The sequence below is a fragment of the Heptranchias perlo genome, chromosome 37, assembly GCF_035084215.1.
Source record: "Heptranchias perlo isolate sHepPer1 chromosome 37, sHepPer1.hap1, whole genome shotgun sequence".
Classification (NCBI taxonomy): Eukaryota; Metazoa; Chordata; class Chondrichthyes; order Hexanchiformes; family Hexanchidae; genus Heptranchias; species Heptranchias perlo.
In genome coordinates, this window is record NC_090361.1 from 6,681,829 (window position 1) to 6,708,124 (window position 26,296).

The 26,296-nt window shown below is 43.9% G+C and overlaps 2 protein-coding genes across 5 annotated transcripts in view; both read right to left on the reverse strand.

Annotated features, from left to right (window-relative positions):
• The window catches only part of kri1 (KRI1 homolog), a 28,540-nt gene extending 20,475 nt beyond the window's left edge, over window positions 1-8,065 (reverse strand). The window contains exons 1-7 of one of the 3 annotated variants that reach the window (XM_067973046.1): window positions 7,935-8,065; window positions 6,803-6,876; window positions 5,127-5,232; window positions 3,425-3,530; window positions 2,855-2,906; window positions 1,686-1,735; window positions 415-514 (exon numbers count right to left, since the gene is read on the reverse strand). In XM_067973046.1, coding sequence (XP_067829147.1) covers window positions 415-514; window positions 1,686-1,735; window positions 2,855-2,906; window positions 3,425-3,530; window positions 5,127-5,232; window positions 6,803-6,876; window positions 7,935-8,019 — 573 coding nt within the window. In that variant the 5' untranslated portion in view covers window positions 8,020-8,065. Of the gene's footprint in view, window positions 1-414; window positions 515-1,685; window positions 1,736-2,854; window positions 2,907-3,424; window positions 3,534-5,126; window positions 5,233-6,802; window positions 6,877-7,934 lie in introns of all 3 variants that reach the window. The other 2 variants (XM_067973045.1, XM_067973047.1) reach the window with 2 other exon arrangements.
• Window positions 8,066-10,954: 2,889 nt separating this feature from the next.
• On the reverse strand, window positions 10,955-18,007 carry LOC137304451 (cyclin-dependent kinase 4 inhibitor D-like). Of its 2 annotated transcripts, XR_010958580.1 has the most exons (3): window positions 17,715-18,007; window positions 12,780-14,322; window positions 10,955-11,749 (listed from the first exon to the last, which is right to left on the reverse strand). XR_010958580.1 is itself a non-coding variant. In XM_067973048.1 (2 exons), the coding sequence occupies exons 1-2, from the start codon at window positions 17,850-17,852 to the stop codon at window positions 13,948-13,950; spliced, it is 513 nt and encodes a 170-aa protein (XP_067829149.1). In that variant the 5' UTR covers window positions 17,853-18,007; the 3' UTR covers window positions 10,955-13,947. The 2 variants fall into 2 exon arrangements, 1 of the variants encoding a protein (XP_067829149.1); XM_067973048.1 differs by having other exon boundaries at window positions 10,955-14,322.
• Window positions 18,008-26,296: the final 8,289 nt, after the last annotated feature.

A 26,296-nucleotide genomic window follows, 5' to 3' on the forward strand; every position in this document is an offset into this window, starting at 1 on the left:
GTCACCAACGTCAGCACTGACCCCAAAACTCACACTATCAGGATAATGAAAGTTGAGGTATTATTTTATGAAGGAACAGAAAGGATTGTCTGTTTTCTCCTCATTTCATTGGTCTCCCCTATTTGCAATGTTATATTGGCAATATGTAGGGCAAGTGCTGGGACATAATGTGACAAACCCCACAAATTTCTACACACTGCATGTAACACAGTTTGCTGTGGAAGTACAGCAATTTTGTGTAAAGAGTTAAGGAAACATTAAAAATGTGGAACTGAGCAATAAAATAAATTGCTTGCCACAAAAAAAAACACTTGTGCTAATAATGGGGGTGGTGACATGCACTGCCCCAGACTTTTCAGCTTCCTGTACAGAGGATGATGCATAGAAACCAGCATTGGAGAAAAAAAAAAGTACCTTCTCCTCTTTGGATTTCACCCGCGGTTTCAGAAAACCAAAGCCGCCTTCATTCCCACTCTCGCTGTCCTCGTCACTGTCTTCAACAAACTTACGAAGACTACAGAAAATACAGCCCAACAATCAATACAAAAAACAAAGCAACAAACATTATAACATTCAATTTCAAGACATAATGGGTTAGCAAACAGTCACTTCCCTTTGATCTTGGACTGAATCCTGCTCAGACCGAGGAGATGGAAGTCTCCTGTCTCTGCCAGCTGAAAGGGCCCTACTAGGTGATACGAGGCCTCATCTCAACCTCTGAGCTCAATTTCACATCACACGTGCGCCTATAACTCTATCTAAATCGGTACTCTAACTTGGCAAGAGCACAAGGAGGACTGGTGTGGAAAGTGGAGACATGACAGTGATGAGGCCGAGCAGTGTAAAGGGCACTTTACCCAGTACAGGATATCAGCATTGCATCTCTCCAACCTGCTGTACTTCACCTTGACACAGTGTGCAAGACGCAGTTCCCCTCCATATCACCACGCTGAACACAATTAAAGAAAACAAAAAGCCATAAAAAGGTCTCATGAGGTCAGGAATCTTTTTTAGCATTCATTTAAAAACTGCCGATAGATTTGTATAATTTGTAGTGTATCATGCTGCACAACTCTCGTGCTTAAAGCTTTGTTTAGAAAAACAAAAAGTTTGCAACCCAGCTAGGAAAGGAACAGTGCAGGCTCAGACTTTAATTTTCCAAAATTCATGCCAGAGGAGTGGCAAATGTTACTTCCTTCTTCAAAAAAAAGAGATGGGATAAGCCAAGAAATTATGGGGAAGTTAGTCTTACTTCATTGCCGGTTAACCGCCTCGTGTCTATAACATAGGATGAAATTACTAAGCACTTGGAGAAACATGAGTTAATCACGGCCAGTCAACGCAGATTTCTAAAGGTTTTAACCAAGCTTATAGAGTACATTGAAGAAATACCACAGAGGACAGATAAAGAAAATGAGGTGGATATGGTTTATATGGATTTTTTTTTTTTTTAAAAAGTATCCAATAAGGTATCACGTAAGAGACATATGGCAAAGACAATGGCACGTGGAATTAAGGGGACTATAGCCACATGGACACAAAGATGGTGGGAGGGCGGAAAGCAAACAACAGAGATAAAAGGAAGGTTTTTGGACTGAAAACAGCAATCAGATTAATGAACTAGGTAAATTCTATGGTATATTCAAGCAATGTTTATCCCAAGGACTAATCTCCTACATACTCACTTTTCTCTCAGTTGTTTCTGTTCTTCCATATAACTAGGGGATGTTGCTCTCTGAAATCAAGATCCAAAAATATCTGTCACCATCATGAAAGCAAAGGAAAGTAACCTTCCTATTTGCAAACAGGCACCATTAGAACAATGGTCTACAGGTCTATATAGCTTTCTTGGGATCACTGCAACATTGAAAGCTTTGAGGAAAACATTACTGGAATGTTCAGTGGAAGTACTCTTGCTTTAAAATACTAAAACTTGTTTTATAACACAGACGAGCTCCCATGATGGCTTAGTGGGTAAAAATACCACTCCGTGCAAAACTATGCCATAGGAGACTGAACGTTCACAGGCTTGGACACTAGTCTGTGCTGAATTAGCTGATCACAACGGGGCAACAGTAGGAAGGCTTCAAGTGACTTTCGCTATGTAGCAAAAAAATACATCAGTCAGAGACCCTTCTCCTGACTGCTGTCCAGCCATTCTTGCTGGAAGGTGCATGTGCGTGGACGGCAGGATTGAGCTCGGTCCGAGACGCTCTCTGCTTAGACGCACACCTGAAGAGTAGTTTCCTGGGCTGGGATGCACGAGTGCTGACGGCGCCCTTGCAACCGCATCCCAGCAGGCATTTTACTACGTTAAAGGTGCTATATAAAGGCAAGCTGTTGAGTCAGTGACTCTGGAAAAGGAGGGGAGAGAATTGTAAAAATGGGCAAGAGAAATCAACCCTTTTTTCCAACCACTTTCCAAACCCACCTCTAGCAACCAGACTTTGCGACAGGCAATCAGCTGCGATGAGCCGATGGCACGTCAAACAGTTCCACACACTCAGCACAGATCCTTGCTCCGAGATAATAATCTCACGTAGTCAACTCATTTGTACTCTTAACGTTACCGAATTTTTTGAAATCACTGATAATGTCGAACTGGTAACCAGAATTCCAGGTTTGGACTGGACTGTCAATTTGTCCCTCTCCCCTCCCTCCCTAATGGACACACTGCATCAGAGGGAGAAAAGCAAACAAAAAAGGTGCAGCAGGCTCACAAAACAGCTCACAGCACACAAGAAACAATTTAAGAAGCACTACAATCCCCTGTCCCCCCCATAACACAGGACGCTAAGAAAAGTATTGCGACCCACACAAAGACAAGAAATAAAATAACTTGCAGCTCTCCTACCTCAATTTTAACTCTTGATTCCTCCTCATCACTCTCTTCATCTTCATATTTCCTTTGTAATAAAAATAAGTATATTTAGAGAAGAAAAGGAATGCTCTGGTCACCCAAATCGTGCAGAAACATGACGACGAAAATCAGTGTCCATTCAGACATTTTGTTAACTGAAGTAGCGAGTACTAAATGAAGTCTTGGGTCAGTTGAACTTTTGACTCATCCCCCAAGTAGGACACTTCATCCCAGGATAGAGTACCCCAACAAGCAGAGTGGCAAAGGACGATGCAAAGCGGGTGAAATTCCTCTTCTAACACAAAAACGGGAGAACCACCTGTTTCTTCCCCGTAAAGGACAATACTCGAATGAAATCACGGCAACGCATGACTTTGAAACGTGATTTTTTAAAAATTAATTATGGAGAACAGGCAAAAGAGGGATTCCCATCAAAAGAGGCTTCAAGCATCAGCCATAGCTGTGAATGAAGTTAAAACAAACAAGATGGTAGATAGACAAAAATGCATTTTAGTACAGAAAACATTCCTACATTCCTTGATATGTTCACCAATTATAACTTACCCCTCCTTCTCAAGAATAACCTTCCTTTCATAATCCTTCAGGAACATTGGTTTTTCTTTTTTCTTTTTGTTTTTAGTGTTGTCCTCATCACCTTCTTTGCTGGACTCTGCTAATAGATGGTTTGGGAAGTTACTGTCGGGTCCCTTTCAGCAGCTGCATCACTATCCCACCTTTCTCTCCCCCTCCCCGGCCAATTCATGTAAAATAATCATCAAAAAAAAAGGAAATCTGAAGTAAAAAAAAATGTTTGAAATGTGCAGCTGGCATGTCAAGTGTATGAAAAGAGAAAGACAGGTTAATATTTTGGGTGGAGACCTTCACCACAACAAAGGCTCTGGCATCATTCAAAGCATTACATGCCACTCACTTTTAAATGTGGGACGGACTTGTTGCGTACTTCTGGCATTTTCTGTTCTTGGATAAATATAGCCAGGTGCACCGACCACTCAACCAAATATTTTTTGGTTCTTGCTCAAATGCAGTTGCAGTGGAAGCATTTAGTGATTCACAGTTTGGTGCTTACTTACATGGCTGCATAACCATTGCTTGCATTGGTTCCACAAAAAGTGTCAGCCTTGGCTCAGTGGTAGCACTCTCTCCAGAGTTAGACAGTCGTGAGTTCAAGCCCCACTCCAGGACTTGAGCACATAATCTGGGCTGACACTTCTGTGTGGTACTGAGGAAGTGCTTAATTGGCAACGGTGTAGTCTTTCGGATGAGACGTTAAACAAGGTCCCGTCTCTGATTTACGTAGAAGATTCCATGGAATTATTCGCCGAAGAACAGGGGAGTTCTTTCAGTGTCCTAGCCAATATTCATCCCTCAGCTAACACCACCAAAAAAAGATTATCTGGTCATCTACCTCATTACTGTTTGTGGGACCTTGCTGTGCGCAATTTGGTATTTGCATACATAACAGTGACTGTACGTCAAAAGTAATTAATCGGCTGTGATGCACTTTGGGACATCCTAAGATTGTGATAGGCACTATATAAATGCAAGTTCTTTTTTTGTCCACAACACAGGGTGAAATACCATAAACAACAACAATGTGCATTATATAGCGACTTTAACATCGGAAAATAGCCCCAGGCGCTTCACAGGAGCATAACTTGACAAAGATTTTGACACCAAGCCACAGAAGGAGATATTAGGATGGGTGACTAAAACCTTGGTCAAAGAGGTAAGTTTTAAGGAGGGTCTTAAAGAAGGAGAGAGAGATGGGGGTGGGTGGGAGCGGAGAGGTTTAGGGAGGGAACTGCGAAGCTCAGGGCTTAGATGGCTGAAAGCACGGCCGCCAATGGTGGGGCGAAGGGACTGGGGGATGCACAAGAGGCCAGAGTTGGAGGATCTTGAAGGATTGCACGTCTGGAGGAGGCTACAGTGATAGGGAGGGGCAAGGCCACGGAGGGATTTGAAAGCGGGGATGAGAATTTTAAAATTGATGCATAGGTGGAGCGGATGCCTACGTAGATCAGTGACCACAGGGGTGATGGTGCAGTAGTATGTTAAAGAGCTGTGCCGTAGAATGGTTGAAACTCCTCCAACAGAGGATGTGGCAGACAGGGGAGAGAAAACTGGGACACTGTTAAATGACCTGATATTCACTGTGGGGGAAAATATCACAGCACTCGAAGTTGCTCACCAGTAATAAAATAACCATGTAGGTACTACCTGACAGTGAAGCCTCAACAACACCCACCTTCCACAGTGTAAAACTGTGCATCTTTTTGGTAGATTTTGGGATCCTTCTTCTTCAGCAAAGATAACGTCCTGTAGAAGCCTATGTCCAATATGGGGTCAGTTTCCTTTGAAAGAAATATGAAGGGAGCTGAGCATCATTGACTTATGGAAAAAAAATCAGTGGCCAAACATGTTCGATTTGACCTGGAGTCCAAAACCAGGAGCCACCTCGCAGGGGTGAAGAAAAATCCTTGCTGCTAAGACAACGCAGCTTTGAAACTTGAAATTTCTGAGAACTATTTTGTTAATGGGTTATTTTATTGGGAGGAAAAACAACAATCTTCCAATCTCAGTTAAGGAGGAATTACTTTCCCAATCTTAGCTAATTCGTGGTCACTTTTAGGTGACAAGGTGAGTCCTCTCTGGGAAAAGACCCTGTGGGATGAACTGAATAGAAGACTGGCTGTTGGCACACAAGCTGCAGGAGCAGCCATGGCAGGGTATGAAGTATATTGGTGAGGTTTCATGGTACCTATAGCCAGCTTGGCTATGATGACTGACCAACTTGATCATTTTTGATGCCAAAATAAATATTAAGATTTGGCCAGCCTGATAGCAGAGAGGTTAGACATTTACTAAATATGCTTTTGTGGATATAAATGCCAAAGCTACCAACTGTTCCATCACCAACTGAACTTGCGAATATTTTTTACAGTTCTGGTGTCCTTCAATGGTCACTCGTACCCAAATTACAAGCCAGTGCCAGCTTGGCTCAGTTGCAATTGCTCAAGCCTGAGACAGCTCATGGGTTCACAAACTACACCAATTTTTGAGGATATAAACCAGGCTGACACTTCAGTGTAACACTGAGGGAGCGCTACACTGATTGAGGAGACATTAAACCAAAGTCTTGTTTGCCTGCTCAGGCGGATATTAAAAAATTCCATGGTACTATTTAAAAAAGAGCAGGCAGTTCTCCCCCTGGCCAGGGAGGCAGACACTGTGGAAAACTTAGGGTAGAATTGGACAGACATTTAAGGGTTCGGGCAATTGAGAGGGATTAATTTTGGGGACTGGCCAGACGGACTGCACTTTCCCATTCCCTGGCCAACATTCGTCCCTCAACCACCACCAAAATTAGATTAGCTAGTCATTTAGATCATTGCTGTTTGCAGGACCTTGCCGTTTGCAAATTGGCTGCCACATTCACCCTATTAGCAACAGTGCCCTTTGAAGTTTGTGAAGCTTTTTGGGACGTTCTGAGAATATAAATGCGACTTCTTTCTTAACACCTGCTATTCTGCAGCATCTCACTGCAGGAGAATAATAAATAGAAGGTTGTGCAATCAGAAAGTGCATCTTTTCCATAGGAAGCATGATTCTTCTTGGTGGCAAAGGAAAACTGGTTTCTGTGTTACATTCAGGCAGCCTCCCCGCCCCCCGAAACTGTAAGTAATCAAGACCCTTCCACCTTTAAAGATAGAGGGAAAACCAGAAATGCGAGAAATCCAAAACAAAAGGAAATGCTGGAAAGTTTCAGGAGGCGGCAGTTCTGACTCAGGCTCCCCTGTGAAACATTACCAACCTCCCTCTCTCAAATGCTGCTGAACATTTCTGCCATTTTCTCTTTTATATCCCTTATAGATTTATTTTTTTGTTGGGCTGGTGAAGCAAAAACAAGTTTGGCATACTTACCACTTCACTCTCATCATCAGATTCAGAGCTAGAACTTTCTTCTTCATCTGCCCTATCGCCATAGCGATCCTTCACTGAGAATCAAATGGAAAGATCTGAGGGGTTTCCTTTATAAATGACCAAAACTACAATTCTGAAAACATAAACAAAACGTTCTCTTCCTTTCAACCTGCCGATTCATCCCTCCTTCACCCTGAGCATTACCTTGATCGCAAAGATACAAACCTAAACATAATATATATTTATTTTGTTACCTATCACATACAATATACATATAAACACATGGACCATATATTAGCATATGTAAAACTATATATACATGTGACATACATATATAATGGCACACATGATATACATACATACACACACGTGTATATATAAAAAATTTATTTTATTACCTATCTCTATCATAAAGATAGGTACCATATATTGGTGTGGATATATATATATATATATATATATGTGGATATAGATAGATAGATGCACTGCAGCAACTCGCCAAGGCTTCTTCGACAGCACCTCCCAAACCCGCGACCTCTACCACCTAGCAGGACAAGAGCAGCAGGCACATGGGAACAACACCACCTGCACGTTCCCCTCCAAGTCACACACCATCCCGACTTGGAAATGTATCGCCGTTCCTTCATCGTCGCTGGGTCAAACTCCTGGAACTCCCTTCCTAACAGCACTGTGGGAGAACCTTCACCACACGGACTGCAGCGGTTCAAGAAGGCGGCTCATCACCACCTTCTCAAGGGCAATTAGGGATGGGCAATAAATGCTGGCCTCGCCAGCGACGCCCACATCCCATGAACGAATAAAAAATATATATAGATATATACATAGATATGGATATAGATATAGATATGGATTATACACACTATATATATATATATATATATAAAGATATTTTTTATCTTTATATAAATATTCACAATGTTTTTCAAGTCAGATTTTGACCATCTTCAGTGATTTAATTGAATCAGGTGAGATGAGATTTTCTGTAGGAGTTTGAGTCTGAGGGCTGACTGAGGCCTACTCCACCAGGCTTCGTGCTGCCACAGAGCCAACAACCAAACCATTCCCTCCCTCCGCGGCTCGTCCCTTAAAAAGGCGCCGGTGTGTTACTCACGCCGCTGCAGCTCCTCCTTCTGCCGGTACCTCTCGTACTTGCCGGCGAACCGCTGGTTGATTTTGAGCTCGGGGCCCCGCTCCATGCCGTTACCATGCACACCGCCCGACCCCAGCCAGCCGGTCAAAGGCCAAGGGTCACAGTCAGCCAGCCGCCAATCGCGTGCCGCAGAAAGGCTTTTAAAGGGGACACACGTGTTTATAAAGCCTTCCTCCATCACTAGTTTCCATTGTGAATATTTCAAATGTAATTTATTTTTGCAATATGAATTCTAAATAAAATAAAAATTAAAACAAGTTTTTAAAAACTCCATTCCTTTAAATGGGTTTGCAATCTGTTACTAATATTATACTTTCTCTTTAAGGTACTGTTTTTTATTCCACGGGCACAGACTTTGCCCAAATGGGCATTTTCCTTTATTTTATTCATTCTTGGGATGTGGGCATTGCTGGCAAGGCCAGTATTTATTGCCCCTCCGTAAAGAAAGAAAGAACTTGCATTTATACAGCGCCTTTACATGACCTCAGGACCTCCCAAAGCGCTTGACAGCCAATTGAGTACTATTGAAATGTAGTTACTATTGTAATGTAGGAGGACAAGAGGACATACAATCTGTAGTTACCTTATTGGGCCACTTCAGAGGGTGGTTAAGAGTCACTCACGTAGGTGTGGACTGGAGTCACATATAGGCCAGACTGGGTAAGGATAGCAGGTTTACGTCCCTAAAGGGCATTAGTGAATCGGTTGGGTTTTTACAACAATCCAACACCTATTGTGGTCACTTTTACTGATACCATTTTTTTATTTCCAGATTCTTTAAACTGAATTCAAATTCTCAAACTGCCATGGTGGAATTTGAACTCACATTCTCTCGATTATTAGTCCAGGCCTGCTGGTTTACTAGTCCAGTAACATAACCACCAGACTACCGCACCCCATTTTCCGTTTGGGAGACTAGGTAGAGAGTGTCGGCAGGCTGTACTCGCACAGAGGAAATTGTTTCCAAGCTCGATTATGTCTACACATAACACACACTTTCTGCAGGTTCATAGGCAGCAGGACATCACATACAAAGGACAGAATCAGATTTTAACAATGCAAAAGATTTGTTTTGGCACAAATTGCTTCCAAGTGTCCACTTTTTTTCATAAAGACTGCTCTTTAATCAAAATCAAAGAATCACAGAATGAAACAGCACAGAAGGAGGCCATTCGGCCCATTTGAGATTTGAGTCAAGCTTGGCCCTACAATGAAACTCACCCATTCTAGCATCCAACTGAGTTTCAAACTCTCCTTTAAATTTGAGTGCTAATTTACTTGGTAGATTATTTGGAATATTTATCACAACCTTTGGGTAATATTTTTTTCCAAAACCTTTTTAAAATTTAGTTTCAACTAATGTAAACATGTGTCCTCGTGTCCTCCTGGTCTGACTGACCTTGAAGTAATATTCTACATTCACCTTATCTGTACCATATAATACTTCATATACCTTGATTAGGTAATGTGCCCTCTCGACTGTAGATTTTTGTCTAAAAATGTCACCTATTTTAATGTTACCTCACTTTTGAAAATAAGCATAGCTCCACAGAGTAAATTCATCAATACCACACTCCCAGTGGAGAGCCATGTTTGAAAGGAGCAGAGGTCAGAGTCAGGGCTACAACACTATAGCACTAAATCTCTGACACGCACTCCCAAGTGTGGCTCCCCACAGGAAGTGTAGGGTAGATTTACTCATGTGATCTGACTCACTATTAATTTTACTCCTAACATTTCACCACTGGCGACAGTTTTATTATTGTGGAACATTCCTTTAAAAAAGTAGCAATAAAACTTGTGTTAATGTAGCACCTTATTACATTGAAAAATCTCACAAATGCTTCACACAATGAATTGCTTTTTGTACTGCAGTGACTGTTGCAATATAGCTAAATGGTGCAATGACTGTTGCTATGTGGGTAAGTGTAAGGAGATATTTTAATTTTTGCAGTGGGAGGGATTGTTGATATAAAAAATGAACACCACTTCTCTCTCACTGTGTGCCTCCCAATAAAGAGCCCAGAGCTGAAGAGCGAGGCGCATCTTGAAATTGTCACCTGCTGTTAAAACTCAAGTAATTTCATGGAGCAAAGTTAATAAGAAATAATTGTGAAAATGATGGAGAGCTATAGGTGTGTGCTTACTCTCTTTTTGGCCATCACCGTCGGGCTCCTGGTACCGCAGTTCTGTGACAAGTTGCTGGAATGTGCAGACGGGTTGTCTAAGGTGACTTGCCTGAAGATTTCCTCGTGGGGCCTGTGCCGTGTTTCTGCCCAGCTGCAAAAGGTCCAGTTGAGATCAGAAACTCCCGCGAGCATTTGTGCAAGTGATTTTACCCACATCAGACCACTCTGTGGCTATTTATTGTGCTGTGGTACTATCATAGAATCTTTACAGTGCAGAAGGAGGCCATTTGGCCCATCGTGCCTGTGCCGGCTCTTTTGAAAGACCTATCCAATTAGTCCCACTTCCTTTCAAGTACTTGATTTTAGTTTTTACTGGGAGGAGTACAAGTCTTTTTTAATGGCAAATTTAAAATTCTTCTCTTTAATTTGTGAAGGATATTGGTCAAAGATTTGTGACAATTCATTAATTCCCCCACCAATTTTCTCCCCTCTCTCCTAGAGATGTTAACACATGCTGGGTACGGTTCCTTTACCACACCCCCCCAGAACTAGGCTCTTCATTGTGTGAGCCCAGACAGTGGGTGTTGGCAGGCTGCTCAACCACAGTGGGCATCACAGCCAAGCACAAGCTTGTTCTCACCTGAAGGTCCACACACACACATTCACTTGCCAGTAAGAGTCACTAAACAGCAATCAGAGGCAGGAATGCTGGCTGATTATTTGTTTCTGTTCGCCTCCCACCCAGGGCAGTGAAACCAATTGTAAAAGCCATTCCGCCTATTCTGATCTGCTGACTCAGCAATGAACCTAAGACCTTCTAGTCGATGTAGAGAAAAAAAAACCTTCACACCATTTTAAAATTTTCCAATAAAAGTTAGATAATTTATTTGCAGATTTTTAAAAAAAAGTATAATATACACAGAACAGCAAATTCAACATCATAAATATAATTATGTGCAACATCAATCAAATGACAATCCAGCAAACTTCAAACATTCCCCCCCAATTCAGTTCTGGTCCCGATTCTTCCTCATTTTCCCTGAAGGCATGGAACCCAACTGGGATGGGTTATTACAAGAGCCAGTCACCCCCCACAATACCGTGCCCCTAATGACCACTCTTAATGTAACGGGCCTTGTTTAGAAAAATGATCTTTGTAATCTATACAAACCCACCGAACAGTCTTATTTAAACGACAAACTCTTGCTTAACGACAACCATGTGCATTTATACAGTGCCTTTTAGCGTTAAAAAAAATCCCAAGGCGCTCCATCGAAAGGATGTAACGAAATCGAACGCAGAGGCAGAAAGAAGATATTAGGATGGGAAGCTCAAAGGAATGGGTTTTGAGAAAAGTTTCCAAAAAAGGTGGAAAGGAAGGCATGGAGGCAGAGCGGGACTTCCAAAGGGGAAGGGTCATAGCGACTGACAGTGGGGCGAAGGGAGGGGAGCACAGAAGACAGGAGTACGAGCCGAGTTTGGCCGGGGTGGGGTCTCATGGACGAGTTGAGCTCGGTAAGGGCAGGGGCAGAACGGGAAGAGAGATGGACGAGAAAGTGCAAAGAGACAGGGGTCCTGGCCTAGAGTAACCTGAGATCTGGAAGTCCACCGTTAAGCTGCACTCCATTCTATATAATTTCATCACAGCTAGAAAAGAAAAAAAAATGCAGAATTTCAATTAAACCTTTGGTGAAACATGAAGTAAGCAAAATATACATAGATTTTTTTTTTAACGTTCCTTTTTTAATTATCATTTGGATTTTTCTCTTCCCCTTCCTGAAGGACTATAAGGGAGCAGGAACTTGGTTTGATTTTGCCCCTCCTTAACCAAGGTGCGATGAGGCCATTTATGGCCTTCCTACTGCTGAACTTGACTGATAATTCAGTACAGGCTGGGGGGTGGAAGCTGGGAGCTTTCCTGGTCTGTACAGCTCAAGGACAGAGACTATCTCTGTGCCCTCAGAACCAAAGTCCAACTTAAAGGCAACGCATCTACTCCACAACAAGGAACTAGACAGTCATTCAGCCCACCTATGTGCAGTAGCTGAATGGATAGCACTAGATAAATAACTTTTAAAAAATATATATACCTATATTAAATTTGCTTTGCATGCTGCACACACCATACTTGCATATTGCCACTGTGACCCGGTCACATCTGCAGCTGCATATTTCTAGCATTAGACAGAGCTTCATAAGCTCCAGATCCTCATACCTACAGCATCACTAATGCATTCGGAGGGAAATTCACCTTGTCCAGACATTCTGTGGGAAAACTCAGTCTTAGATATACTCAAAACTTTTAGTGATTGAATCAGATTGTTGGTAACTGAGGCCGAGGGGGCCAAGATTGCAAAAACATCACACAGGCATTCGCTTACTAAGCTAGTTTATCCATTAATATGCATCCAGCTCCAAAACCCAGGTGTTAGTAACACCATGTACAAACTCAAGGGAAATCTTCTTCAACAGCCCAATTCACAGGGCAGACTTGCGACTGGAAAGAAATAAAAGATCTCGCACATTCCCAGTTCACGCAATAGATCATTTACCATGACAATGTCATTACAGCAGCGTATAGATGGTTAGGGCATTCCGATCAGTGTCTGTACAGTCCCACACAAACAGGGTCGCTGCTTTATTTCTGAATGACTATACCGGATTCCATTTTTATTACCTGTGATTCTGGACTCTTTGCTAGCGTTCTGCGGATCGCATTCCGCAATTTTGTCCGTTTATCCCAATGAAAACCGAAAACCAGTGGTCTTCTGCTTGAACAATGTTGTTCAAATCCATCAAAGTGAGAACTTTTAAGTACTTCACATTTTCAATTAAAAAAAAAGTTAAGCAGACTCCCATTTAAAGACATTTAAAGCAATACCCTCAGCACAAAGGGTAATTAATTTTCAAATAAAAATAACTTTGAACGTTCACTCCTTTAAGGATATACAGAATTATTAAAGCATCCAGGACTCAATTTTACTGCTACATTAACTGCTGTCTGTTTCCTTGCAAGAGTGAAGGGGAAAAAAAAATACAGCCATTTTAAGCGTAATAATATTGTACAGTACAACTCATTTTGCTTTGTCTTTACAGTACTTTAAATCATTGTAAACACACGTTACTTAAAACAAAACAACAAAACGCAGGTCTTCAACTCCCTAATCCATAAGATTTCCCTCTTTCAGAGACGCTATTTTCTATGAGGCGCTCCTGCTTAATGCCTCAGGTGGGCTGAACAGCGGATTCCGTTCCGCCTCAGAGGTGCTCTTGCTCAGTGCAGACCTCCACATCCAATGCTCCAACAGCTCCCGAGTGTTCCGTCCGTAGACCGCGGTTCCCTTCTGTCAAAGGGCGGCCCCCTGGACTTCCTCGTATAACGCAATAGTAAGTTTGTAGAACTGCGCCGCTGCGATCCGCATCGGAGCTCTCCTGCAGAGGAGTGTTCAGGGCTCCGAAGGCGATGCTTCGTTACATGTGCAAAACGTCCTTGGCTCAAGTGGAACTGGGGAGAGTGCTATGTCACCTCTGTATAAGTGGCTCCTTTTCAAAGGTTGCAACAACATGGTAGCTCAAATAGTCAATGAATGGCGCATTTTTTTTTAAATTTGGCTAACTTTTTTTGGTAAGATAGCCACCAAATGTTTTGGGATGAGTTGCAGCACTGGGTCAAGATTCAAGGTGGGGGAAAAAACTGGAGAATATACAATGGGTTCACATTTAGCAGTGCAAAGTAGGAGTTCAAAGTGGAACTGGTGGAAAGAAAGGATTCACAACCTGGCTACGGCCACGGATTGAGAGAGGTAAAGTATAAGAAATGTCAGTACCCCTTAACAGGCCCTGAATCAGTGTGCGGTTTGGGTCTCCGCAGCTTGCAACTGCAGCTCTAACCAGGCCACTACCCCAGTTCTGTTGGAGGCCCTCGCCAGGTCCAGTGGGGTTTGCCCTTTGGCGTTCTTGTGCAGGATGCTTGACCTTGGAGCCAGGTACTGGACGAGGTCCAAATACCCGCCTTGGGCAGCGAAGTGTATGGGCAGGCACCCCGCAGCGTCCTTGATGTTCACGTCTGCCTTGTATTTCGTCAGGACCTTCATGGTGTCCAAGAAGCCACTGCGGGCCACGTCGTGCGACAGGGTGAAGCCCCACTTGTCCTGGACGTTGGGCTCCGCCCCTTTCTTTAGCAGTTCCTCCGCGACTGAGGTGCTGCCGAGCATCATCACCTGGAGAGAGAACACAACAACAGGGGTTTTGGACGCTTTGTTTAACCGAGGAGCTGGCACTGGTGTCAGAGATTTGCTAATTAATTCAATCTGACCATCGACAGTGTGTACTATCTACGGGGTGCATTGCAGCAACTCACTGAGGCTTCTTCGACAGCACCTCCCAAACCCGCGACCTCCATCACCTAGAAGGACAAGGGCAGCAGGTGCGTGGGAACACAGTCACCTCCAAGTTCCCCTCCAAGTCACTCACCATCCTGATTTGGAAATATATCGGCCGTTCCTTCATCGCCACTGTGTCAAAATCCTGGAACTCCCGACCTAACAGCACTGTGGGAGCACCTTCACCACACTGACTGCAGAGGTTCAAGAAGGCGGCTCACCACCACCTTCTCTTGGGCAACTAGGGATGGGCAATAAATGTCGGCCTTGCAGTGACGCCCATATCCGAAGAATGAATAAAGAAAAAGACCTAAGCAAGTAGGGGCAATACTGCAAAACAAGGTTGTAAAGTTATTTTTTACTTTAAACTAGTAGATCTCTTATGGCAATGCTCACAGTGAGTTAGAGGATTTGCTGTTATAATAGAGCTGTTTTGGCAATGTAGGGCATAGCATCTGGGGCACTAATTTACAGGGACAGAATAAATCAAATTCTATTTTTATTAAATGGTATTCTGGGATTTGTTGCTGGTGTTTTAGGGATTGAATTCCATAACTTTCTCAATTTTTCTGTGAAAATTGTAAATGAGTGGCCTTTAATTTAAATATATTCCTTGAGGGTTTAATTGTTATCCCTTACCATTTTTAAAGCAAACTGGTATGCAAGATGCGCCAAATGTAGGTAGATATTTGGTACTTAGCAGCACTGGGGAGGGGGAATGGGGTTTAACGGCACTTGGGGGGACAGTTCTGGGCTTTGGTAGTACTGGAGGGATGGTCCTGGGGCTTTGGCAGCAAGGCATGGGTTTTTTGATCTCGCAACACTGTAGAGAGGGAATCCGAGGTTAGGCACAACTGGGGAGTGGAATGTGAGGTTTAGCTCACTGGTGGATTCCTGAGGGGGGGGGGGTAGGAATTACCACTTTGCGCACGGGTGGAAAATTGGCACGAGCAGATCGACTTTGCTTATATTGAAGTCCAGTGGAAAGGAAAAATGGGGCAGGGTATTTATTCCCACTCCTGCCAAAAGAGAAATTTACTTGGGAAGAGGTGTAGCAGGTATGGCAACACTGGTTTGTGACCTTCTAAGGGATCTCTGTACGCTTTGAACTTGATGTTTTGTGATTGATTTTCCTGGAGATGTATCTGTGTGTCTGTCAGTCTCTGCCTGTCTCCCTCTCTCTATCACAGCTATAAAATAATGTAAACATTCTAATCATATATCTGTGTCTCTCCCGCAGCTGCAAGAAGATGTAAACATCCCAATAACTCCCTTCTCCTGCGATTGCTATTAATTGGCTCCATAACAGACCCCGGAATGAAGTCTTACCACTTCACTGGCAATCCAGACACTTGGAAGTTGGGAAAAAAAAGTTTTCAGAAGTTAAAAACAGCTCCTTTATACAGCAGGAATGGGGGTTCAGAGTCCAATGAGAGGAGATCTTATTGAAACATACAAGATTCTGAGGGGACTCGATAGGGTAGATGCTGAGAGGATGTTACCCCTCATGGGGGAATCTAAAACTAGGGGGCATAGTCTCAGAATAAGGGGTCGCCCGTTTAAGATGGAAATTAGGAGGAATTTCTTCTCCCAGAGGGTCGTGAATCTTTGGAATTCTTTACCTCAAAAAGCTGTGAAGGCTGAGTCATTGAATACATTCAAGGCTGAGTTAGACAAATTTTTGATCAGCAAGGGAGTCAAAGGAAATGGAGAAAGGGCGGGAAAGTGGAGTTGAGGTAAAAATCAGATCAGCCATGATCTCATTAAATGGCGGAGTAGGCTCGAGGGGCCGAATGGCCTACTCCTGCTCCTATCTCTTATGGTCTTATGCGTTGCACCAGTCAACGGGAGGGCATCTTCCACTCGACAAAGTACCAATCTCGGCCATGGGGAGGCACAATGAGGCCAGACACATCCTCAAAAGGAGGACTGGCAGAGACTTGGGCGCAGAAGCCCATCTATCCACTCCACTGGGACTGTAACACTGGAAAGGAGAGCAAATACCTTAGAATGGGAGCCATCCGAAACATAGCAGAAAACTATGCCCGCAGCTTGTCTCTGACAGTAGGGGGACGAACCGTTTAATACATCCCAGGTCTGTGCTGCAGTAGCTAATTTCAGGGGTGGGGGGGACTATATTTAATTGACCCCATTTGCACATCACCACCCCCACCGGAGTGAGTATGGACACTGGGCGATGTGCTTCTAGCCGCACACTCCTGTAGAACCATATCCCAGTACTAGTCCTGGGGAGAAAAGTGGGGCCGGGGAGTAGGGAGAGAAATGTTAAATATTTCTTATACTTAGCATGGGTGACAAACAGCGTTCTGTGAATGGCTTGCGAGGCGATTTAAACCTAAAACAATTCTGCTGTACACAAAACCCCATCCAGTTACGTATGCCTTCTTTTCGAAAGAATAAAAATGCTTTTATCCTCACCCTAGTTTTAAAAAAACCTGATCTTCAAAAAAGTGTTTCTTGCGATAAATTAGGGAGTATCGAGGTTATATAAACAACAGGAACAACGTAAAATTAGCCGAATGTTCGCCCTATAAAGCGAGTTGGTATCCGCCCTATGCACATTCCCCCAATTCAGGCTCCACCCTTTCGTAGTAATGCAAAGTGTCACTGAGATATTTCAGAATTATCGTCCCTTTTACCTAAAAAAAAATACATTTTGACAGTCGGATCTTTAACTGTGTCTCTACCCCCTCCGATCTCCACCCTCCCAATACGGACATAACATTGAATTCTTTTTTTAAAAAAAGATATAAGTGGATTTCAAAATCGAGTTTTCAACATCACGGGAGGGCAAAGCGAGCCGGAAAGCAGCTCCATTCACAAATTGTTACGACCCCAGTGGGTTACAAACAAAATTGCGCCCAAACTTTTGCACCTTTAGGTGCTGCAGTGTTAACTCTTTAGGAGGAGAACGGGTTAACCGCACAGCCCAGAGACATTTTACAGCTCACAAGTACACTATCTCTTGTAATAAACGCATCACGAATTATTACTTTAGGGCAGTCAGTAGAATTGCAATTCTCCCGAGGAGTTTATCAATGCGACAATTTCTAGAAAATTAAAAAAAACTGTAATTACATTTTTGTAAAAGGAGCAAAAGTAGATTTAATTTCGACTTGAAAAGAGGGGGGGGGGGAAAGCCTTTCATTAACTCCCGGGCGGGCTAAGATACAGTACTGCTCCTTTATTGTATTTGAAGAGGCACCGACCTGCAGTGCGGTTTTCCCGAATTCATTCACCTCATCAACGTTCACCTTCTCTTCGTTCAGCAGACGCTTCACCTCTTGCAGGTCGCCCCGCACAGCCGCCGTGGTCAGCTTGTTTCCGCCTAAAACGTTTTTGACCATGTTCTCTTTTTTTTTAAATTTCCCCCCTTTCCCACTTACACACTCACTCACTCACTCTCTCTCTCTCTCTCTCTGGGTTTAATACACTGGACTGAACCGAATGCAAGAAGCGCAGCCGCCGCCGCTGCTACTACTGCCGGCTCGGCTTGCAAATTGCAACTTCGTTTCCGGTGATTGACGTCCGCCTCCGCCAATCAGCAGCCGAGCCGCGCCGTCGCCCCCGGCAACGTTCGATAGTGTAAAATCGGCATTCTGAGACCGAGCCTGCCGGCCAATCAGGAGAGAGGGAGGGGAAACAAAAAAAAAAGCAACAACACCTGACGTCAGTCGTTTGTGACGTCATTTGTTTTTGTTACTTTCGCCGGGCCGCACGCGCGGAGAACCCGCGTCCGGGGCTCCGCGGCCAGCTGGTCCTCGGGCCCCGTCACACGCTCCGCTTGGCACAGGACGAACGCCTCCAGCTCGCGTCTCATCATCTGCTGGCCTGCATTCAGTGGCTTTATTGCTGCGATAAGCTAAGCCCGAGTGCAAGTGTTTGTTGTGCAGACCTAAGGAGCCAGCAATCCCTCCCTCCTCTCTCCTCTCCCCCCCCCCCCCGCCTTAATCCACTTTGATCTTTTATTCCTGCTTCCATATATCTCTTAAATTCACTTGGGAGTGAATCCAAAGCTTGGGATACTCCGACGCTCGCTGGCTGGGCCTCTCTCTCTCTCTTATTCTCATTCACTCCCGCTCACTGTGCATCAGACCCTGATTGAGTACTGAATTTTATCCATTTAATTTAAGGTTGCAGTGGTTGGAACTGGCACTACATTGGGGCTGCTCCATTTATTAAGTACTTAAGTGTTGAAATCACGCCCTGCTGCACTGGTATGTTAGCACATTTGTATGAAATTCCTTTTATGTCTATTTACAGACCTTGGCCCATAATTGTTAAGATAGCAGCGAAATTTCATATGAACACTTTAATTACTAATAATAACGTACGATTTCAACCCATTGGACGGGTCTATGGCATACCTGTTTGACAAATGACTCAGAAAATATATCCGTGCAGATTTACAGAACTTCTTAATGAATACTTTGTGTTTATCTTCACGAAAGATGGGGATGATGCAGACATTGTAGTTAAGGAGGAGGAGTGTGAACTATTGGATGGGATAAACATAGTGAGAGAGGAAGTATTAAGGGGATTAGCATCTCTGAAAGTAGATAAATCACCAGGCCCCGATGAAATGTATCCCAGGCTGTTCAGAGAAGCAAAGGAGGAAATAGCGGAGGCTCTGACCATCATTTTCCAATCCTCCCTGGAGACAGGCGTGGTGACGAAGGATTGGAGGATTGCCAACGTTGTACCGTTGTTTAAAAAGGGAGAGAGGGATAGACCGAGTAATTACAGGCCAGTCAGTCTAATCTCGGTGGTGGGCAAATTATTGGAATCAATTCTGAGAGAGAGGATAAACCGTCACTTAGAAAGACAGGGAGTAATCAGGGACAGTCAGCACGGATTTGTTAACAGAAGGTCGTGTCTGACTAACTTGATTGAATTTTTTGAGGAGGTAACAAGGTGGGTCGATGAGGGTAGTGCGTTTGATGTAGCCAAATGGGTTTTAGCAAGGCTTTTGACATGGTCCCACATGGCAGACTGGTCAAAAAAGTAAAAGCCCATGGGGTCCAAGAGAAAGTGGCTAGTTAGATCCAAAATTGGCTCAGTGGCAGGAACGAAAGGGTAATGGTCGACGGGTGTTTTTGTGACTGGAAGGCTGTTTCCAGTGGGGTTCCGCAGGGCTCAGTTCTAGGCCCCTTGCCTTTTGTGGTATATATTGATGATTTGGATTTAAATGTAGAAGTTTGCAGATGATACAAAAATTGGCCGTGTGGTTGATAGTGAGGAGGAAAGCTGTAGACTGCAGGAAGATATCAATGGACTGGTCAGGTGGGCAGAAAAGTGGCAAATGGAATTCAATCTGGAGATGTGCGAGGTAATGCATTTGGGGAGGGCAAACAAGGCAAGGGAGTACACAATAAATGGGAGGATACTGAGAGGTGTAAAGGAAGTGAGGGACCTTGGAGTGCATGTCCACAGATCCCTGAAGGTAGAAGGACAGGTAGAGAAGGTGGTTAAGAAGGCATATGGAATACTTTCCTTTATTAGCCAAGGCATAGAATATAAGAGCAGAGAGGTTATGCTAGAACTGTATAAAACACTAGTTAGGCCACAGCTTGAGTACTGCGTACAGTTCTGTTACCATATTATAGGAAAGATGTGATTGCACTAGAGAGGGTACAGAGGAGATTTATGAGGATGTTGCCAGGACTGGAGAATTTTAGCTATCAGGAAAGATTGGATAGGCTGGGGTTGTTTTCTTTGGAACATAGGGGTGTTTTAATTGAGGTGTACAAAATTATGAGGGGCCTGGATAGAGTGGACAGGAAGGACCTATTTCCCTTAGCAGAGAGGTCAATAACCAGGGGGCATAGATTTAAAGTGATTGGTAGAAGGATTAGAGGGGAGCTGAGGAAAAATAATTTCACCCAAAGTCTGGTGGGGTCTGGAACTCACTGCTTGAAAGGGTGGTAGAGGCAGAAACCCTCATCACATTTAAAAAGTACCTGGATGTGCACCTGATGTGCCATGACCTGCAGAGCTATGGACCAAGTGCTGGAAAGTGGGATTAGGCTGGGTGGCTCATGTTCGGCCAGCACGGACACGATGGGCTGAATGGCCTCTTTCTGTGCCGTAAATGTTCTATGATTCAATGACTGTTTACACTACAAGTTGTGTCAGTTGGAGGCAGTATCGGTTCACACAATGCTAAATTTATATGTGTTAAGGTCCCAAATGACTCTCTCCTCTGAGGAGTCTAATTCTGCTTCACTCTGAAGGCATGTCAGCCCCGATCTGGAGTTAGGCTGAATTTATACTATAACCACAGCATCAGTCCAAAGCAGCTTTGCTTAATGCCAACGCTGCAGTTGTGATGTAAACGCCCCCTAAATGGCCCAATTGCATATTAACACCACTCAGGTACAATGTAAGCAAACAATCCATTCATTTAATGGTCTGTATTGCCATCAAGTTACTTGAATCCCAATTCAGGACATTGAAATCCATTACAATCGAGTATTTTATGGTATTAGCCTAGCTCAGTAGGTGGCATTCTCTCATGAAAATGTGGATTCAAGCCCCACTCTGGGACTCGAACAGTTAATGCAGTCTGTCTCTGCAACCATGACAGCAACTTGCATTTATATAGCGCCTTTAATGTAGAAAATGTCCCAAGGCAATTTGCAGAAGGAGGGGAGGCAAAAAAATATAAGAAAAATAAAGGGAATGAACACTGAGGAATTGGAGAAGAGTTGGGAGAGGTGAAAGCTTAGTCAAAAAGATAGGCTGAGAAGATTTTCAGGGAAGTAGAGAGGTGGGAGGATTTAGGGAGGAAGTTTGAGAGCAAGAAGTAGATCCTCAGTACTCCAGTGCAGATTTGAGGGTGTGTTGCATTGTTGGAGGTGCCATTCTTTGGATGAGATATTCAATCAAAGTCCTGTCTGTCCTGATGGTTCGTGGATCCCGTGGCACTGGTCAAAGAAGAGCAGGGAGTTTGGTGTGGGGCATCAACACTGGCATAGACCAGTAGGGCCGAATGGCCTGTTTCTGTGCACTGAATTCTATGTAACATCCCTCCCTAAACCAACACCACTAAACGAAACTAGATTAACTGCTGATTCATTTCATGGCTGTTTATGGGATCTTACTGTGCACACAGTGGCCTCTGCATTTGCCTGCATAAATCCACAAATGTTCACAGCACTGACTGAGGCCATTGTGCCTATGCTGGCCCATTGCTAGAGCAATCCAAAACTAAACCCTACTGCCCCACATTCTCCCCACTGCCCCGTATCTTCCTCGCACCAACTGTTGATCCACTTTGCCCTTAAAAGATGCAACATTCTCTGCCTCGACCACTCCCTGAGGCAAAGGATTCAGTGCTTTAACAACTCACCGTGTAAAAAAAATTTCACCTAATCTCTCTCATCTAAAGTGACCATTTTAAATTGATGTCCCCTCATCACTGACCCCCCCCCACCAAACCAGGAAATAGTTTCCCCCTATTCACCCTATCCAAACTTCTCAATAATTGTAAGAATCTCTATTAAATCTCCTCTCAGGTGGAAATAGTCCCAGTATCACAAGTCTCTCCTCATAACTATTGTTTGCCATTCCTGGTAAATTGGCAGCTGCCATCTTGAATTCCCTCCATGAGCGCCTCGACCTCTCTCTCCTCCTTTAAGACCCTCCTTAAATCCCACCTCTTTGACCAAGCTTTAGCTCAAGCTTAGGTCTATTTTTGTCTGATTACACCTGCATGAAGCACCTTTGGACGTTTTTCTACGTTTAAAGGCATTGTTTATATTTAAGTTGTTGTCGAAACTGCACTGTAGGTCTCAATGACATTAATATCCTTTCTATAATGGCGTGCCAAAACTGCACACAATACTTTAACTGTGGTCTAACCAAGGTTTTGTACACATTTATCATTACCTCTTTGCTCTTGTACACTATGTTCTATTTATAAAACCCACAATGATGTCAGTCTTTTAATTGCCCAAACTTGGCACATAAAAAGTCACTGCTTTTCAAAGCAATTCAGCGTGGCGTGAAGCTGATGGTTTGATAAAACACACTTTATAAATGCAATTCCTCAGTAAATGGGGAGACTTTCTCCTCTTCCTTCGCCCTTTTCCTTCCCTGTTTTCCTTTCCTCCCAACTCTTTAGCTGCAGACCTGTATAGTTAGCGGATGGCCTCCTTAACGAGAAACAGCACACCGTGCAAGTTCTGTAATAAACCTTATTTTCTCAACGAAAATAAAAATAGTTTTAAAACCACTTTGCTCGGTAAATATTTAAATCCCACGCTTAAAATAGTCCCCCCCACCCTCCTCAACCACACGGCTGCCAATGTAATGCATAGAAAAAGCAATCCTTTCTTAAACCAGGATGTGGTAACATGTCCTTTCGTGAATGGCACCATAAGATTAGCGGACAAGAAAGTGACACGATTCAGTTTTTGTTAATGCCCACGTGCTTCTGCGCCTCCCACAACACTTCCTGCTATTGACACCGTTGCTAGGTGTCGTCAGGGACGCGCTGGGGAGGCTCATCGACCAAGGGGGGCAAATAATCTGGGCGACCAGTTTTAAAAAACAAACCAGCTACTTCTCCTTGCAACGCCGACCGGCCTTCGGAGTGAGTACAATGCATAGTGTGGTTAACTCACTTATAATGCAATTCTATTACAATAGAACATTTCTATGTTAGTTTTTAAATTAGTTTGATGCCATACAAGTGCCACCATGTTAATGGAAGCTGCTGGGTATTCCAGGTTAAAATAAGGGCCTTAACACACCCATCAAGGATATTTTATGGGTGCCACAAGTCCAGTTGGTAGCGCACACACCTCCCATATCTAGGAGCTGAGTAGTTAACCTGGGCTGACATTCCTAATGCAGTAGATGTAGTACTGCATTACCAGGGGTGCTGTTATTGGGGTGCGATGTTAAAGAGAGCCCTGGCCAGATTCATCCCTCAACCAAGATAGGGCAGCGTTATGTGACGAGAGAGCATGAGTTCAAACAGAATGCAACAAATCTGATAATTTGTGGGTTGAAACCGGAAAAGTGAACACGAAAGATGCCAGATTGTTGTAAAAAGCCAACTGAGTTCTTCGGGGGAAACTGACAGGCCCACACCTGACTGCTTATGGCAACTCAACTTGGGTAATAAACATAGTCTTGCCAGCTTTGAGGGAAAAAAACCCCACAAAGAACAGGTTAACTGGTCATCCATTTCATTGTAGTTTTGTAGGGGGAAATTCAGCTGGGATCCTCTCTCCCGATTGCCACCCAGTGACCCCCCCCACTACGTGTGTGGACCTCAGGCGAGGATGGGACTGGAGTAGAGTGCGATGTCCCCCATAGTGGAATAGCCCACGGGAACACTCACAGTCCGGGTTCACATATGAAGAGTGGGCCACTTGGGTTAAGCCATTAGAGGGTACCAGCACCTAATGGAACCATGAGTTGGGAGAGGAAGGGAGAAGGAAAAAAAAATCACCACGTGTGCAACTTTGTACAAAGTCAATCATGAAATAGTCAGGCTGCATTTACACTCCAATTGTAACTGTAACATTGACACCAAAGATGTAAAGTAAACACCATGTGCAGCTAGTAGCGGTATAATAGTATTACTGTTAAACAACAGACTCCTGCACAGTCACTCAAACTCAGCTTCTACACATTCAAACTGCAAAAGCAACCCTCATTGCTGTTTGTGGGACCAGTTCCTACAAACTACAATGCAATGGATGACCTGTTTATCGTGGTATTTTTTTTTATTCTAAAAGCTGGAGCAAGTCCATATTTATTGCCCAAGTCATGTTGCCCTGAGGAGTCAGGTGTGGGCCAGAAAAATGAGCAACTCTGATTGCTGTTTGTGGGATCTTGCTGTGCACAAATTGGCTGCTGCGTTTCTTACATTACAACAGTGACTGCACTTCAAAAAATTGACCGTTAAGCACTTTGGGACACCCTGAGGTCGTGAGAGGCGCTATATAAATTAAGTTGTTTCCTTTCAGGTGCATTTGTGAATATGGCCTCTCTGAGCCTCTAGCCCACTGTAGGACCCCTACTGCCACCTAGGCTGAGATTAAAGCAATTCAGCATAGACCAGGAACATGTCCCTGGTTTGTGTAAAGCCCAGTATCACATTGGGTGGTGCAATTTCAAATTTCTTTAAAAAAAGACCTGCATTTATTTAGCACCTTTCTCAGAAACATCCTGCACCACTTCACAGACAATGTATTACACTGAGTTACACGGAGTCTACAGCATAGAAACAGGCCATTTGGCCCAACTGGTCTATGCTCCACACGAGCCTCCTCCCTCCCTACTTCATCTAACCCTATAAGCATATCCATCTCTTCCTTTCTCTTTCGTGTGCTTATCTAGCTTCTCCTTAAATGCTATTTGCCTTAGTTTTGGACACCCCCACAATTACTTTGACGTCAAGCTATGACTTGGAGGACAGAACCTTACTCTGCTTCTCTCTGGAGTCAGGCCAGGCTGTAGCTTCAGTTTTACACTACAGCTTCTTAACGCCAGCACAAAGTGAAACCGCTGCCCAGCGGTGCTACAAAAAGCCCTGTAAATACAACCTCAGATTTAACTAAATTGTAAACACTGGAAACTCTATAACACAGCACCACCTCGAGGCCGTGTTCATAACTCCACCTGTAATTATTTCTATTTTGTAGTCTAAATACCCACAGGTTTAGTCCAAGTGCTCATGCAGAAATCTGTTATTACTTATTATACCAATCCTTGAGGACCACGGTTGTTGGAGCTTTAGGTTACAGTGGTGATAAAGAGCTGAGGATATTCATGCATATTCAAGGTAATTTGTACAACATGAGGGCAATACTTTTACCCTTCAGCCTGAGACAGTCTGCAGAATTTATTTTGTTGCACTCCTGAACTAAAAGAAGCTGTCTGCATTCATTTTGACCCAAAACATTCTTTTAAAAAGGACCCAGTTTTCTCCCCTCCTCTCCTAAAGGTGATGACTCATTCTGGGGAACAGTTCCATGGGCACCAAGCTGCCTGCCCTCAAGGACTTGACCAAATGGCCATTCTTGCTGTGCCTGTAGAATAGAGGGTGGCCAGTGTCTGCAGAGCAGTATTCCAGTAAGAGTACGCTTCTTCAGGGGACGAGAGCGGAAAATTGTAAAAGAGATGTTAAAAATATTTTCTGGTCTAAATACTTTACTGCAGGAAATGTCAGGACAGCTACTCGAGAGACCCAAAGCCCCTCAGTCCAGTGACCCGCATTTAGCTCGGAGACTAAACCTGCTGTGGAAATACGTGGATGAAACAGGTCTTCAGAAATGCATGGAGGAGCTGTGTTTCCAGCTGCTAAAAAGGACGGAACTGCCACAAAACCCATATCTGGGATTTGTCCGTCAGCTCCAACAGCAGTCAGAACGGTAAGAGATTAAGGAAACATTAAGACAGGTAAACGAGGTTGGCTTTAGGGAGCACCTTAAAGGAGAGAGAGGGAGGTAGAGAGGCGGAGAGGTTTAGGGAGGGAATTCCAGATCTTCGGGCCCAGGCAGCTGAAGGCACGGACGCCAAGGGTGGAGCGAAGAAAATCGGGGATGCGCAAGAGGCCAGAATTGGAGGAGCGCAGAGATCTCGGAGGGTCGTAGGGCTGGGGGAGGCTACTTAGATAGGGAGGAGCGAGGCCATGGAGGGGTTTGAAGGCAAGGATGAGAATTTTAAAATGGAGGCATTGGTGGACATTCACTGCTGTGTGCAAGTCCTATTGGCTATAATTGGGGCAAGCGGGTACAGTAGTGGGTTCTGGTTCTGGACTAGCAAATACTAC

What these genes read in the sequence shown, in the direction of transcription:
- LOC137304451 (XM_067973048.1), bottom strand. Translation starts at nt 17,852, where the DNA reads ATGGTCAAAAACGTTTTAGGCGGAAACAAGCTGACCACGGCGGCTGTG. An exon ending in TCGGGAAAACCGCACTGCAG is followed by an intron (nt 14,323 to 17,714) that starts GTCGGTGCCTCT and finishes TTCTCTCTCCAG; the next exon opens with GTGATGATGCTCGGCAGCAC.